The following is a 17,495-nucleotide window of genomic DNA, read 5'->3' as shown; positions in this document are numbered from 1 at the left end:
ACGCAAGCCACGCCCATGTGGTGGCTAAACCATTCTCTGATTGGTGGAGCGGCGCCGGGGCTGGGTGTAACGCTACAGAAGTAGGCAGAGATGGGGAGCAGTCCCAGTGTGGGTGAGTGAGGGGGTGGATCTCTCACCTGGTGTCAGTGTTCCAGCACTAGAAAAATGTGTGGAAACCTGTTCTCTGTGTGTGTGTTAGTTATAGCGTGTGGGGGGTAGCGGCTACACGAGTAGCACACAGCCTGCTTACACGCTCCGCAGCATGCTTCTTTCAATGGAGAAATTACTGCCATAGAACTGCCACACGCGTCTCAATTAGAAAACCAAATCTGTTAGTGTTCTAGAGCGATGAATCCAGCTGCTAAAGCATTAGGTTTCATATACACCTGTATATATGCATGTCAGGAACCCTGAGCTATATTCTACTATAATGGGATTTTACCAGGGGCCACATTATTCTATATAAGTATCAGTGGGTGGTGCTGTGAATGACATCACTAAGTGCTGATTATAAACAATGACATCACTAGGTGCCATATCTGTATATGAATATTTTTACAGGTTAATCATTGCTCTTGTATGTGTTTAATGTGTGCGCACGTAACTCTGAAATTCATATTGGATCTATGTATATTATATGTATGTATAAGTGATCCATAGTTGGGAACTGTTCCTAATGACCAGGCACTGTGCCAGTTGCTGACCAATTGCAGCATTTTGTTATTCCAGTGATAATAAAGCAATTTTTATGGTTTTCTCTTTCATTTCCCTGCAGAGTCCTCCCTCCTGACCCAAAAACACCTATGTACCCCAATAGGCAGAGGAAGTCATATATATGGCAGCTGCCAACCCTGCTGCTCTACTCTGCCTTAAATCCTGATGTACGAGGAAGCATAAGGCTGGAACTAGGGCTAGGCAGCAGGGGCATGTGACTCAATCACAGTTGGGGGGCACAGGCTGGACTGGCATTCAGGGCCAGAACTAGGGGTAGGCAGAAGAGGCAGCTGCCTAGGGGGCAACGATTGAAGGGCGCCAGGCAGGAGCCTCTCTTGCCTACCCCTAGTTAGTGCTCCATTTTCATTACCCCTGCCGCGGTGGGGGCAATGAACTTTCACATCGCACCCCCCCGCCAAAACACACGGGGGGTGCAATGCAATAGTGCAGGGACTAGGTGGCCACCCGGGTTGCCTTGGGTGGCCGGTTGGCTCAGTCCACCCCTGCTGGCATTCCAAGTACACAGAGGCCCAAACAGCCCCCACCAGCCCAATAAATAGTGACTGGAAGAGCGGGAGCAAGCAGTGGGTGGCTGACCTGTAAATTGAACTGAAGTGGGGGATTGGTCCAGTTAGACAAGGGGGCACATTTACTAATCCACGAACGTCCGGAAAGCGTCCGAATGCGGTTTTTTCGTAATGATCGGTATTTTGCGACTTTTTTCGCGAATTTTTAGAGCGCTCAATACGAAAAAGTCGCGAAAATTTGCGAAAGTCGTAATGGCTATGCAAAAGTCGCGACAATTCAAGAAAGTCATAATGGCTATGAAAAAGTCGCAACAATTCACGAAAGTTATATTGGCTATGCAAAAGTCGCGACAATTCACGAAAGTCATAATGGCTATGCAAAAGTCGCGACAATTCACGAAAGTCATAATGGCTATGAAAAAGTTGCGACAATTCGCGCAAGTCGTAACGGCTACGAAAAAGTCGCTACGGTGACGAACAAATCGCAAAAAATACGAAAAAGTCGCAAAATGTTCGTTTCCAATCCAATTTTTTCCGATTCGGGATTCGGATTCGTGGATTAGTAAATCAGCCCCAAGGAGTCATGGGCCCTTCAGTGCCAATTATACTTGGCCTGGCTCTAGGGAAACATACTGTATTTGGGTGCTTGGTTTGGGATAGAGGTGTAAGGATTCTGCAGGGAACCAAAGAGGTATGAAGTGGTTTATTTCTCCTATAATACTATTTTGTCCCAATATAAATAATCCTTTCCATTTTTACCCTTGTCCCTTGTTGAATATTTGTGTTTCGCCGCACAACAATGCAATTAATTTAGTGATCTAAGTTTGCTTTATGGATATGAACCTAAAGTAGGAGATATAAATATTGTAAGATTGTAAGCTCTACTGGGGAAGGGATTGATGTGTAATTACTGCTTTAAAATCCAGTGCCAGAGAGTACTCTGGGATGTACAAGAGTGATGTGGGGAGAAAGGTGCATGGAGTAGAGCAGTGGAATGCTCAGTTTGGGAGGGATTTGATGAAGGGGAGTGGTGAAACATGCATAGTAGGCTGGGAGTCCCTAGACGGGAGCCTGCCTCTATGTCCCGCCCTATCAGACAAACACAACGCTCCTGGCATCTCTAGGGCACACACACAGCACTGACATCTCGAAGCACAAGCTAAACTTGATTCCCCTGAGTCGGCACAGCATCCCCTCAGTGAGTAACCAAACCCTATTGCAGTAATATGGGGGTCTCAAACTGGGTAGGGCACAGCTTGTTTAAGTTTACTCAATGGAAGCCTCTTTCACTTTCTAAAGGAAGGCTATATGTTTATCCTAGTCTGGGAATTTAGAGAGAACTGTCTGTCCTGTTTACTGGAATGTTATTGAGTCCTAGGAAAAGAATGGAAAATTGCAAGATGTAAACAGCTTGAGCTTTCTACGTTCAATTTATATTGTAGTGGGTTCCTCCCAAAATCCACTGAAGCTAAATGAAAGCAAGCAAATATGCTGGCACCAGGGCATCATGGTGAACACCTTAAGGCAGGGTATCGCTCCTTTTAAAGCCAAACACTTAACACTTATAAAATCACTTCTAAAATTCACGTGCTGAGTTATTATGCATTCTGCAGGGCTGCACAGTAGCCAGCACAGCACGCAGCATGTGTCTAAATACAGTTCTACTTAGCCATGAAGGATGTTGGTTAATTATGTGTCTGGTTTTAAATGGAGTGAGGTGTAACAACTGTCACTTGGATTTTAAACCTGTTTTTTCATTATAACACCCAGAAGCCAACATTAGGTAACTGGGCATGCTGGGGTTTGTAGGTTAGAAACAGCACTCCTCATCCTCGTGTTTGTGATGTGGTCACTTTAAAATTTGTTGCTCGTTTGCAAACTTTCCAGATCATTACCATGTGTATTACTTTGTGATTTTGCTTCCTGATGCAGGGGGTCATTCACAAACATATGAACATTTTTTCTCCTTCTTAGCAACCCATAGCAACAGAATTGGCACATTTCCCAGTAATTGTATTTCTCAGGCACTGGCACCTGGAACAAAGGCATCTTCAGTTTTGCTGGGGTCATCAGGCAGGTGATACTGACATTAGCTGGTGAAGAGAATGGTCTGTTCTTTAGATGTTGCTGAACTACCAAGCTGCATTGAATTAAGAGGACACTGTCCATGTCCAGAATAAAAATTAGAATCACTAAAGAAAATTCAATCCGACTTCCCAGTATACATTAAATAAATACAATGCCTTAAAAATTATCTTTGATTTAAAGCAGTACTTTATCTGTCACTTTCTACACTGCTGGTTCTGACTCTTGAAACAGTGCAGCAGCAGAAATCTGCCACAACGATCCCGTTAATCAGGTGGCTTCTGCTACATTGTTTCAGAAGTCAGATTCAGGTCAGAAAACAGCAAGGGACTTCTTTCAGTAGAATTTACAAATAACTAAATACGTTGAACTAAATACGTTGAATGTGTTTAAAGGGGTTGTTTAGCTTTGAGTTAACTTTTGGTATGATGTAGAGAGTAATATTTTGAGACAATTTGCAATTAGTCTTCATTCTTTATTATTTGTCGTTTTGTAATTATTTCACTTTTTGTTTAGAAATTCTCCAGTTTGAAATTTCAGCAGTTATCTGGTTGCTAGGGTCCAAATTACCTTAGTGACCGGACATTGGTTTGAATGAAAGAATCATATATTAATAGGAGAGGACCTAAGCAGAAAGAAAAGTAACAAAAAGTTACACTAACAATAAAATTGTAGCCTCACAGAACAATAGTTTTTGGCTGCTGGGGTCAGTGACCCCCATTTGAAAGTTGTAAAGAGTCAGAAGAAGAAGTCAAGTAATTTAAAAATTATAAAAAATAAATGATGAAGACCAATTGCTTAGAATTGGCCATTCTATGACATACTAAAAGTTAACTGAAATAAATGCATATTGGAAACCTGCTTACAATGACATTTGATTTCATTAGACTTTTTTGGCTTAAGATCCCCTTTAAGCCTTGTTACAGATCAGGAAGTAATGCAATATACTGAGAAGCAGCAATTGCTTGGTGAGCAACCCTTGCATAATTGGATCCGTCCCAGGAATAGGGATGGATTATCCTGGGCGTTCTGTTTATCTGGTGGAACAGGCAGTAACATTGTAACCTACTATTCTCCTGTATCAGTCTGCTGCAGGTGGGGACGGGAGGCATAACTTGCTAGTTTGTACTTATTACACTGTGGGGTGTTGGACACGTCTCCAAATTACGGAAGAGAAGACAATAGTTATGTAATGTTATGCAACAAGGGAAGCCTCCTCTGTAGCATTGCCAGTGTCGGGTCCATGGTCTTGCTCATCAGGCTCTGCCAGGTTCCAGCAGGGAAGGGGTTACAGTCAGATTATCAGTAGGCATTAAACAGTGATTTACTGCTGAATTCCAGCTAGGAAGTGGTGGTACATTTGCTGTATCATGCTGACTGTACCTCACCCTTTGTATTCATGTGCATGGATTTTTGGCATTCTCACTCTCCTCTTCTCTCTTCTGCTCACCTGACAAGCTCCTCCACCTATCCTAGCCCGGTGCCCACCCACCCTGTGCTGCTTCAGCATGCCCCGAGCTTGCATAACTGCCCCAGTGTATTAATTGCTCTTTAACCCATGAGGTATATGAAGAAAATAAGAGTTTCTTAACCCTTTTTGTGCCTATTTTGCACTGGAGCCAGTCGATCAATAAACTGAGGGTATAGCTTGCTGTTTGCATTGGATATACTTTCTGAGTACTTGCATTTATATATATGATGGTTTGGAGATGCCATGTTGCTTATCTATGTTCAAGCATTTTTTTTTTAGACTGCAGCATAAAACATAACCATTTAGGGCAGTGGTCCCCAACCAGTGACTTAAGGGCAACATGTTGCTCCCAGTGGCCTCAAAGCAGGTGCTTATTTTTGAATTCCTAGCTTAAAGGCAAGTTTTGGTTGCATAAAAAACAGATGTACTGCCAAGCAAAGACATCTGTAGGCTGCCATTCCATATAGGGGCTGCAGAACAACCAATCACAGCTCCTATTTTGAACCCCCAGGAACTTTTTGCATGCTTGTGTTGCTCCCCAACTCTTTTTACATTTGATTGTGGCTCACTGGTAAAAAAGGTTGGGGACCCCTGTTTTAGAGGGAAGACAGACAAGACAATTAGTCTACGTAATTTAAAAAAACATTGGAGATATGCGGTGTGGGAACTGCTATTCTCACCATGGCGATTAGTTTTTAAAAATCCTATTGTGGCAACTAAGCACCTCGTCTGTCCCTCAATGACTATTTCCTTGCAGCAGCTCCTCATATGTATGGTACAGGTCTACAGAGGCAGAACATTCTATGCCCATAAAATGCTTTAACCCATACTGTACTGTACTTTTTTGTTCAGCCGCTCTCCAGTTTGACATTTTTGGCAGCTATCTGGTTGATAGGGTCCAAATTACCCTATCATGCAGACAGTGCTGTGAAATAGAGACTGGAAGATGAATAAGAGAGGGCCTGAATAAAAGGACAAATAATAAAAAATAACAATAAAAAATAGTTTTTGGTTGCCAGGGTCAGTGACACCAATTTGAAAGTTGGAGAGAGTCAGAAGAAGATGGCAAATAATTAAAAAAAACTATATAAAAAATAAGGACCAACTGAAAAGTTGCTAAGGATTGGCCATTCTACAGCATACTAAATATTAACTACCCCTGCTGTATAATAATCTGTGCCTTTATACCTAGTGTTAGCTGAACATGGGAAAACCCAGTTTTTAGCCCTTATCACTTACTGACTAAATATTTTGTTTTATATAGTTTTAGAGTTAACCTTTAAATGCACCAAGTCCTTTATTCAAACACCAGGATCACTGCAGGACAGACTCTTTGGGCTATGACTATATGGAGGGCTAATAAAAGTTTCTCAGTAGTGATACTTTCTTTTATTGTTTTTTTATGTTGTGGGGTGCCTGAACTTCCTGTATCGTGCACACCCTTCTGCAATCCCTTGTGTGCTCCTTCCATACTTGGCTTTGCAAATAATTATCAGGATTGCCTAGTTACCGCTGTGTCCCTCTGCAGAGAGCAAGATGAGTGCAGCCCACGAGCAGGTACATCTCAGTCGGTCGGAGGTGTGTGGGATGATGAGGGAGGAACTTTTCAGCGAGCAAGAGTTCCACCAGTCTCAGACGCACATATTTATCGTGGTTGGAGCGTCGGTAAGTAAAATCTGCTCCTTAAGTTTGTGTTTTTCCCATATTGACTATATGTGCACTGTAGAGCACTCTACAGAGCTATGCATTATCTTTTTGGGGGCCTTTTATTCTCATGGAGCCATTTTCCTACTGGGAATTCAACTATCCTGGCATCTCATCAGACCAGTTTATTAGGGTCCTGTTAACCCAGCACCCTCTATTTTGTCATATTCTGTGGTACCTGAACTTTAGAAGTAAATGCATCTGGGATGCTTAATGGAATTTGTCTTGTCTTGTGCAACCCATACCCTTCCAAAATAACATCTCCCAGAATCCCACCAAAAGCTGAATGACAGTAAATCTGGGTGGGAGTATAAATGACCACCGCCTTGATAGCAAAGATCTCACATGTGTAAAGCTTGGAAATTACAACTACTAAATACCCAGTTATTGCCGTTGCTCAGCTGAATTGGTGCTTAATACTTAGAGTACAGCATGGACTTGGAAGAGCAGACACACTGACTGAAGGAGAATGGAAGGTAAGTACCAGCCAGGATATTACAATAGCAGTGCCAGGGATTAAGCAAAGGGAGAGCTGTTAGCCAAGTTGAGTCGAACACTAGTGATATGCTATAGTTACTGCCCCCAGGGCAATGTTTTTGAGGCTCCTCTATCTCTAAAGCCTGATCTCGTTTCTTCCTGCAGACATTGAATCTGCATCAGTTACCTACCTTATATTTTTGCCTTCTAGCAGTGTGGGGACCATGGTGGGGGGTCCCTTAGGGGGTGCAGGGCCCCTGCGGTGGCAGCCCTGGTGGGCACTGCACCCGCCCTAGTCCGACCCTAAGGGTGAAAACACATAGAGCTACTTAGTAGCAGCTACTTGTCATGGCTACTAAATGCCAGAAAATACCCGGCCATGGGCAATACTGAGGATTGCCTCTGCTAAAATACACATAGAGACAATTATCAGTAAATTATCAGCATTGTCTATTTTTGTTGCCGTGACAAGTGGCTGCTACTAGTAGCTCTGTGTGTCTTTACCCTAAGGGCTCTGGCACACGGGGAGACTAGTCGCCAGCAACAAATCTTCCTTTGTCACGGGTGACTAATCTCCCCGAGATGCCATCCCACCGGCAAGAATGTAAATCGCCAGTGGGATGGCATACGCGGCGCCGCGATTTCCCCGAAATTGCGGAAGTTTCCTCTCAAGGCAACTCGCATTTCGGGGAGATTAGTCACCCGTGACAAGGGAGATTTGTCGCGGGCGACTAATCTCCCCGTGTGCCAGAGCCCTAAAAGTACTGGAACACATTCATGTAAATATCCCCGGACAAAGCCTGTTCCCTCTGCTTTGCAGCACTGTACTAATCTTATAACAGTATTTCTCCACACCAAGTGTTGTGTCACAGACTGTGTGAATTGTGTAACTTCAGATGAAGAAAATTCCTTACTTAATCCCAATGAAGCAATGGGCCTGCTAGCTGTGCAATTTCCCCATTATTTACTCTTCTCTTGCCATGCATATTATCAGACCTGATGCATTCTGTCAGATGCCAGTTTATACTAGGTCTAAGACCCATACTGGCCACCACAAAGGAGATGGCATGTAATGGGTTAATTATATCACCATGAATAGGCTGATTGAAAGGCTCGCTAATGAATGTAATATATATCCACTAATTGTTTTAAGATGAGGCTCTAACAGGTTCCGTATATACCCACCTATATAGAATATACACAATTCTAATACGTTAGTATATACTCATTTATAGTCTGTTAGTATATACTTATCTATAGCCCATTAGTATATACTTATCTATTGTCCATTAGTATATATCCACCTTTAGTATATATTTATCTAAAGTCCATTGGTATGTGCTTATTTATAGTCCGTTGGCATATACCCTCCTACAGTCCGTTAGTATATACCCATCTACAGTCTGCTAGTATACACCCACCTACAGCCCACTAGTATATACCCACCTATAGCCTGTTAGCATATACTTATAGTCCATTAGCATATACTGATTTATAGCCCATTAGTATAAGTATATACCCACCCATAGCCCTTTAGTATAAACCCACCTATATTCCATTAGTATATACTCTATAACAGGGGTCAGGAACCTTTTTGGCTGAGAGAGCCATAAACACCACATATTTTAAAATGTAATTCCGTGAGAGCCATACAATATTTTTGTCCGTGGATGCTGAGGGGCAAGGCAGGGTGGGTGCCAAGGATGTCGGATGCGGAGGAGGGCATGGCCTGTGCTCGGCGGATAGAAGACGTGTTCTAAGGCTTAGAACATGTCTTCTATCGCTGAGCGCAGGCCACACCCCTGTTATTTTTTTTATTAAAGATTTGGCAGCGAGCCAGATGCAGCCATCAAAAGAGCCACATCTGGCTCCCGAGCCATAGGTTCCCTACCCCTGCTCTATAATATAGTCTGTTAGTGTATACCAACCTATGGTCCATTAGTATATACCCACCATCGGACCATAGTCTGATATTATTCACAAGACTCAGTTTCCTTCTTGATAGTGATAGTCCTCCCCTGGTGATGTTATTAGCTTTTTATCATTTGGCATGGAAGGAATGCCAATAAATTGAATTTATGGGTTTATGATTGTTTGCGCTCAGGTTATTAAATCATCTGTACACAAACTGGAGCACTAACAAAAACCAACAAAGATTGTTTACCCCATCATTATCAAGCAGTTATTATCTGGGCATCCAACAGTTATTATGTGTATATTCAAGAGTCATAGAGTGTAAACTCTTGTCTATTAGAAGCCAGGACTACACTGGCAACAAAGTCACTCAGCATGGCGCTAATGTATCTGGTATACAGGGTCTGATTAGGCGCAAGTTTGTTTGGCGAGGTCACCAACATCATGCCCACCTTAAGTTGGGCTTTATCTGATGTACTCAGTCATTTTGCCCGAGGGCCAAATCACATTGACATTGATACAGGCCATTGGGATGAAGATCACATCAACTCCTTTTCAATGCACTCCTTGTCCTGATGGAATTTTTAATCCTGCTGAATTGACATCTGGACTATTTTCAGCAAGATATTGGTTGGGTAGGCCCCCCCAGAGGGCCCCATACACAGCCTGATAAACTGCCGGCTGCCAGCAGCTTTTATTGGACAGTCTATGGCCACCTTGAGAAAGCTAATTGTCTCTATCATTCAAGTCCTTCAGACTGGTTCGTCTGCCCATGTATGGAGATCCCTGAATGGGCCTACCAAAAATTGCCCAGGTATCAATCAAGCAGGTTTGATTTAGCCATTGGATTGGGGACAGCATTGGGTCATTAATGCGGTCCTCGCTCCGATGTCCCTTTATGCCCAGGGTCTAAACAATCGCCCACCTTAGTGGGCCATATCAGGAAAAGATCCGCTCATTTGGTAAACTCAACAAATGAGCAAATCTTACAGTGTATGGCCACCTTGAGTAGTGCATACTATGGCTAGCTTAACAAGGTAGCCTTTCACCTCTAAACTTTTTTTACATCTAAATTCAGTAGACTGATGGACTAGAGATGGCCCCCTTTCATTCAAGATGATATGGAAGCTCTTGTGGGGGTGTCTTGACTTCATAATTCAGTGTCCAGCTCTGCAGTCTGTATAACAAAGGCATGATTAATGTAACTGCTTGCACTGCTCGATTCATTGTGACTAGGCCCTGCCACATACTGAATTGTGTTGTACTCAGAGCAGATAACTGTTCCATGGACAAGCCATGATAATGCTTTAAATAGGCACAAAACAGTCATTCATTCCCCCCTGCCCCACAAATTACATAGGCTGGCAGGCTTTATATATGTGTCGCTTCAGCTAGATCTAGAAATTTTAAGTTCTATATGTGGTTAGTTCAGTTCTATTCTGAGACAGTTTGAATTAATTAGGTTTTTGTTCAGCAGCTTTTACAGTTTGAAATCTCAGCCGTAATCTGGTTGCTAGGGTCCAATTTAACCTAGCAACCAGGCAGTGGCTTAAAAGAAAGATAGGGATATAAATAGAGGAGGCCTATATAGAAAGATTAGCAATAAAAAGTAACAATAACAGTAGAGCAAGAGTTTTTTTGGATGCTGGGTTTAGTGACCCTTATTTGAAAGTTGAAAAGCTAGAGAGTCTAAAGAGGATGGCAAATTTACTACTTTAGAGGTGTGAGGGCTGTCCTGAAAACCTGCTTTCAGCATAAAGCTACTCACTGGTTGCTAAGGGTTACTGCCCAGGAGCAAAGTTGCCCAGAGTTTATAAATGACCCCCTCTGTGGCATAAAAACTGATGTCATTATACTCCAGATAAAATCTGATCTGTCAACTGCAATTAGACTAAAGGTGGCCATACACGGGCCGACTATAGCTGCCGATATCGGTCCCTTGGACCAATTCGGCAGCTAATCGGCCCGTGTATGGGGAGAGCAGAGCGGCCTGGCCGACCGATATCTGGCCTGAAATTGGCCAGATCTCGATCGGCCAGGTTAGAAAATCTGGTCGGATCGGGGACCGCATCGGCTCGTTGATGCGGTCCCCGATCCGACTGCCCCATTGCCGCCCACATAATCCGATCGTTTGGCCCCAGGGCCAAACGATCGGATTATTATTTTTTTTACCTAAATGGTCCCCGATATCGCCCACCCGTAGGTGGGGATATCGGGGGAAGATCCGCTCGCTTGGCGACATCGCCAAGCGAGCGGATCTGCTCGTGTATGGCCACCTTAAGAAGTGTAACATTATGCTAAATTTAAAGGATAAGTAAGCCTTTTATTTTCAGATCCCCTAAAATTACTCTGTACAGCCCCCAGAATAACAAAACTTTCTCCCTGCATTCAGAATTTTTGGTTTCACTATTACAGCCAGTTCTTTTGTTGACTTCATTATCTAGCATGAAGCCCTCCCCTTTTTGCTTTCTGAGCACTCCTCCCCTCTCCAACTATGAAGACCTCATAGAGGTGCCTACTGCGCATGCCTGAATGATTTTAATTGGAGCAGAGGTAGTAAGCATGCCCAGAAGGCACCTCTTTGAGGTAATCCTAATTGGAGAGAGGAGGAGTGCACGGAAAGCAAAAGGGGGTGGAGCTTCATGTTAGACAAGGAAGTCCATGCTGCTTATAGTAGAGAAACAATATAAATCTGCATGCGTGTAAATTTAGGAGATTTTAAAATGAAAGTCGTTCTTTTCCTAAATGTTGGTAACCTGTAGCAAAATGATGCATTTCTTATACACAGAAAGATTTGCTAGTTTGGTGAGGTTGCCAAACAAGCAAACCTTTGCCCCAATATGCCAACCTTGGGTGCTAATACGATCTGTCAGCTGCATTCAGACTAAAGCTGGCCATACACGTGGCGATCTGACGATGTTTCGTGCGACCATCGGTCGCACGAAACATCGTCAGATCCGCCACACACCATTCAGGGCTGAATCGGCAGGTAAGGAGGTAGAAACAATAGGATTTCTACCTCCTTCTGCTGATTCAGCTCTGAAGGGAGAATTTTGGTCAGGCGCCTTCTATGGCACCCGATCAAAATTTTCAAACTGGTCCGATCGGCGAGTCGGCCGATATCAGCAGCTTCCTGCGATATCGTCGACTCGCCGACATACCATACACGCACCGAGTATCGTACGAAACGAGGTTTCGTACGATATTATCGGTGCGTGTATGGCCACCTTAAAGGTGACGGACTTGGCAGCTTATCTGCCTGTGTATGGGGCCCTTCAACAGACCTCCATGACCAATATCTGGACAAAAATTGGCCAGATGTCGATTGGACAGGCTTAATTTTGTTGAATTGGTGACTGCATTGGCTCATTAATGCAGTCCTTACTCTGACTTTCCTAGGGCCAAATTAAAAGTCAGTGTGAGGACTGCATCAATGAGCCAATGCGGTCCCCAATCCAACAAAATTAAGCCTGTCCGATCAGCATCTGGCCAATTTTTAAAATTAAAAGATTTTGATCGGGTGCCATGAAAGGAGGGTGGGAACAATCTTTATTGCTACATGTATAGTCACCATTAGTCTTATTGCAGTTGACAGGTCAAAGCTAATTAGTTTATCTAGAGTATAATTACACCCCCCCCCCCAATTATAACTTTACACTTACTGTACATTAGCATGCTGTCCCAGTGGTATTAAAGCTTCAGCTTTTTCTCTCCCTGCACAGGTACTGTGAGACTCATTAGACCTACTCAGAGTTACTCAGCAAATTATCCTGATATAACCTTGTCTGGAGACCAATAGTAAATCACAATAACCTGTTAACCTGCCACTCCCAGCCTCCTTTATGTATTGCCTTAGCCAAGCCTCTGGATATGCAGCTTCTAATCTCCACAATACAAACAATGCCATGTAACACTCAATTCTTTATTATACACACAAAAAATGCACAGTCACTGAGGGTTTGCATGAATTCCTGCACTTTGCTGTTTATCTGATCTTCATTGGCTGTTACAGCAGTATCGTGGTTTAAGGGCCGTGACAGACGGGGAGATTAGCTGTGCAACAAATCTCCCCGAAATGCCGTCCCAGCGGCTAGAACGTAAATCGGCGGTGGGATGGCATACGCGCCGCGGCAATTTGGCGAAATCACTGAAGTTGCCTTGAGAGGAAACTTTGGAGATTTCAGCGCCGCGTATGCCATCCCACCAGCGATTTACACTCTAGCCGGTGGGATGGCATTTCGGGGAGATTAGTCGCCCGCGACAAGGGAGATTTGTCGCGCGGTGACTAATCTCCCCATCTGTCACAGCCCTAAAGGAACAGTAACATCAAAAAATGGTGTGTTTGCTTCAGTAACAAAAACAAGCTGCTGTGTAGCCATGAGAGGCAGCCATTCAGTCTGAAAAAAGGAGAAAAGGCAAAGGTCACATAACAGATAAGCAGATAGAATCCCATTGAATTCTACAGAACTTTTCTGTTATCTACTAAGTTACCTGTGCATTTTCTCTTTTTTTCCAGGTTAAATGGCTGCCCCCATGGCTACACAGCAGCTTGTTTACCTAAATTATAGTAGTATTACTGAAGCAAACACACAAGTTGTACCAGTGCATAACTTTAAAAACATTCATATTTTGGTGTTATTATTCCTTTAACAACGCTGAGTCACAGTTATATGGTCTGAATTCTGAAAGACTGTAGCAGAAGCTGGCTGATTAACAGAGGAGGCATGCTGATTTCTGCTACATTGTTTCAAGAGGCAGAACTAGCAGTGCAGAAAGGGATAAACAAACACTGTTTTCATTTGCAATTTCATTTACACATACCATTGACATTTTGTAGTAAATGTATAATTAAAGTTGCTTAGAATGATATTTTACATCATGTTCCAGTCACAATGCAGTTTCTGTACACACACATAATCTTTCTCCTCCATTAACTTCAGTTTAAATTAAATTAATTTATAAAAATTATGCTATTGACCCTGGAATATAGATACCATCAGAACACAAAGCAAGAAGAACCACATTTTTCTGTGTTGTTACTGTTCTACCCTTTGTCTGACCTTTTTTTTAGCTGCTATTTGCCTTTCCTCTGGCCCCTGTCCCATTAAGTTCTCCTGTTGTCTTCAGGCTTTGCATTTGGCTCTTCTCTTTATCCTTTTTTCCTTCCTCCCGTTCTCTTATTCCTTCCATTTTGCCTTCAGTTTGGCAGCACTCTGTCATACTTCATTAAAATTAAAATGCGGGCAGCAGCAACGTTTTGAGCCTAATTGGCTCTTTATCAAGCTACTTTTTCTAGATACTCACAAAATACCTGCAAAGCAGTTGGGTTTCAGATGTAAACTCCCTGTTTTTATGACAGGGGGGGTTGGGGGTCTGTAGGTTGCCATGCCTGGGTACCTGGCAGGCCCAGACTGGCAATCTCTGGCAGATGCCAGAGGGGCTGCTGTAAGTTGCCAGTGACTATTTATTGGGCCTTCAGGGGGCTTTTTGGGTCAGGCCCAGGGTCTATTTTGAAGCCTAGTCAATACCTGGTATCCAGATAAACTGAAGGTTGTTTAAAGGGGACCTGTCACCCTAAGAAATATTTCCAAATCCTTTTCTGTCACGTTGGTTAAACTTAATTTAATTTTTTTCCCCTTCAGTCTTGGAATTTACAGTCACAGCAAACAGACCAGCGGCATTATCTGGGCACTATTATTAAGGCAAGCTTTGTATATCCCCAAAATCTTAAGCATTTGCCATGTAGGTGATATCTAGGAAGTGCTCAATGGAAAGTTAAAGTAACTGTAATTAAAAATCCGAGCTGTTGATGATTTAATTAAAAAAAGGATTTGGGTTTCATGTTTAATTTTTAAAGGACTTTTTTTATTATACAGCTTTTTATGATTGGGAGACAGGTCCCCTTTATGTGGGGGTTTTGGCAGAGGCATAGTGAGTCAGTAAGTCTGGATTGAAACAGTCCTCCTCCAACAGGTCTCTGTAGGCCCCAGTGTATGATTCCTAGGGCCTGATGTAACTTAGTACACAAGTAGCCATATTAGGCCCAGATCATGGACAATTGTGGACAATTTACCATTGGTCTTGTATGGTCATCGTACAGTTTACAATTGGTCTTTGATTTTTAGGCTATTTAAATCTTATTCACCTTTTTTTCCAGCAGCTTTCTGGTTTGGAATTTTAGCAGCTATCTAGCTAGGGTCAAATTTACCCTAGAGACCAAACAGTAGTGTGAAAGATGAATAAGAGATGTTTGAATAGAAAGATACAGAATAAAAAGTAACTATAAAATAAAATTGCAGCCTCAGAGTAATAGCTGCTGTGGTCAGTGAACCCATCTGAAAGCTGGAAAGCAGAAAAGAAAGAGAAATTCATAAAAAAAAACATTAAAAAATGAAGACCAATTGAAAATTGCTAAGAATAGTCCATTTGCAAGGTGACCTAAGTTAACCTAAAGGTGAAAAACTTCTATTCTGGTTCACTAGACTGACCTTAGGTTGTATTTATTAGATGTTATCTAGGGCCTCTTCGTCATCTATTCTTTACTTGTCTCCGCTCTCCTGGCTTCTATCCTTTATGGCCATTCCTCTGCCCAATGCCTTTCTATATTTTCTTTTTCCTCTTGCTGTTCTTTCCTGTCCTCCATTCCCTCTAATCCATCACTCTGTTCCTTTGGTCTGTCTTCTTCACTTCTAACCTCTCCCGTTCAGGATGGACAGTCTGATACACTGGCGAGAGAATGGGGCACAGAGATGTGGGGTACTGTGCCAGGTGTTGACCAGAGAAATCTGACCCATTGGGGATATCAGGTTGGCTGTGCATCTGAGTGGCCAATGGAGCATAATGCGGACTAATGCAGCAGAGCTTCTAACAGAGACTGGTGTAATATATCATTGTGCTTGTGTGTGATACTTTGATTACGGCATCATCTTCTCATTTTAAAATGGTTTTAATTTGCTTGTCTTCAGCTCCTGTCTGGTTGGTAGACTAACTGGCCGTAGCAACCAGGCATTTGTTAGAGGCATAAGCTGGCCATATGCCAGACAAGCAGATCATTCCCTGATATGCCCACCTTGAGGTGGGCTGTCGAGGCAATCCTGATGGAATTTTTAAATCTGCCTAGTCAACATCTGATCAGACAGGTCCATCTGAGGCCCCATACAATGGCCAACAGCTGACATGTCCAACAGCAGCTTTAGCATAGGAGTGTGTCTGAAGGAAACTTGGTAAAAAAAATAAATAAATAAATAAATAATACAGATTGCTGGGGTAAGTGAGCCTAGCAACTAGATGCAAAGCAGAAAGGCACAGGTTTTCAGGAATAGTCAAAACAAAGGAAGGCAAACAGTCCCTTCAAAGGAGAAGGAAAGGTAAAAAATAAGTAAGCTCTATCAGAAAGGTAAATACAGCCATAAGCACTCACAGAAACGCTGCACTGTTTTCCTGTGCCAGAGACACACAACTCTCTCCTTTCTCCCCTCTCTTGCTCCCCCGTCCCTCAAGAATGCTAAGAACTCCCTCCCCCCCACCTTAGGAATGTGTGATCTGAGCCAATCAGCAGGAAGCTCCCTTATAGTCTTACACATGTACACCGGTCTTGGTCTTGGTGCAGGAGCAAGGCATTATGGGAATTTTCTTTACAGAGCTCAGGATTTTTCTTTTCGTATCAGGCTTCTGATCATCTGAACGGGAGAAATATGGGGAGACTTAAGGGCACTATTGAGAGAACTGAAGGTATGCCTGAAGCTTGAGATTAACTCTTTATTAGCCTTTCCTTCTCCTTTAAACATTCTCAAAATATACAAAACCATATAAAGAATCCAGATAAAGGATTTAAACATCTGTACCAAGCCTTGATGAAAGTACCAAATATGTTTGTTTAACTGAAAGTTTTCTGTTCTTTCTTTTCTTTTTGTTTTTGTAAAATGAAACCAAAAACCTAAAAAAAAAAAGAATCCAAAAAAAGAATCATATAAGGACTTGTTTAAAAACACATTCATTAGAACACAGTTCAGAAAGGTACTTGCATCATTATGTTGCTCCACTGTATCTGCGCCTTGTACCTTATATACTCGAGTATAAGCCGATCCGAATATAAGCCGAGGTACCTAATTTTACCTAAGAAAACTGGAAAAACGTATTGACTCGAGTATAAGCCTAGGGTGGGAAATGCAGCAGCTACTGCTAAGTTTTAATAATCAAAATAAATACCAATAAAATTACATTAATTGAGGCATCAGTGGGGTATATGTTTTTCAATATTTATTTCAAAGAAAAACAGTAAACTAGCTCTGTAAGCGGAGAAGAGGGTCAACAAAAACAATATGAGTACTACCCCACGCTCATTGCACATTGGCAAACTGGCAGCAGACCCAGTCCCGGAGGAGATGTAAGGGGAAATAAGTATTGCTAGTGGGAGCCTAGGCCAGGGCACTGGAGGGTCTGGTTGCGGGGGGCCTAATTTGCACACAAAGGAGAGAGGGTGCTAGTCTAGAGGGACCCATGGCACCCGACTCGAGTATAAGCCGAGGGTGACTTTTTCAGCATATTTTGGGTGCTGAAAAACTAGCCTTATACTCAAGTATATACAGTAATTTAAAATAGGC

General features: G+C 42.7%; 1 protein-coding gene across 2 annotated transcripts in view; it reads left to right on the top strand.

The window, feature by feature from the left end:
* The first annotated feature begins 15 nt into the window (after positions 1 to 15).
* g6pd (glucose-6-phosphate dehydrogenase) overlaps positions 16 to 17,495 on the top strand; it is a 28,987-nt gene continuing 11,507 nt past the window's right edge. Inside the window, exons 1-2 of one of the 2 annotated variants that reach the window (XM_012961198.3) lie at positions 16 to 112; positions 6,326 to 6,462. In XM_012961198.3, the coding sequence (XP_012816652.1) occupies positions 91 to 112; positions 6,326 to 6,462 (159 nt within the window). In that variant the 5' untranslated portion in view covers positions 16 to 90. 2 annotated transcript variants of the gene reach the window in all.

This window comes from Xenopus tropicalis, chromosome 8, assembly GCF_000004195.4.
Source record: "Xenopus tropicalis strain Nigerian chromosome 8, UCB_Xtro_10.0, whole genome shotgun sequence".
Classification (NCBI taxonomy): Eukaryota; Metazoa; Chordata; class Amphibia; order Anura; family Pipidae; genus Xenopus; species Xenopus tropicalis.
This window is presented reverse-complemented; position numbering and strand designations above follow the sequence as displayed.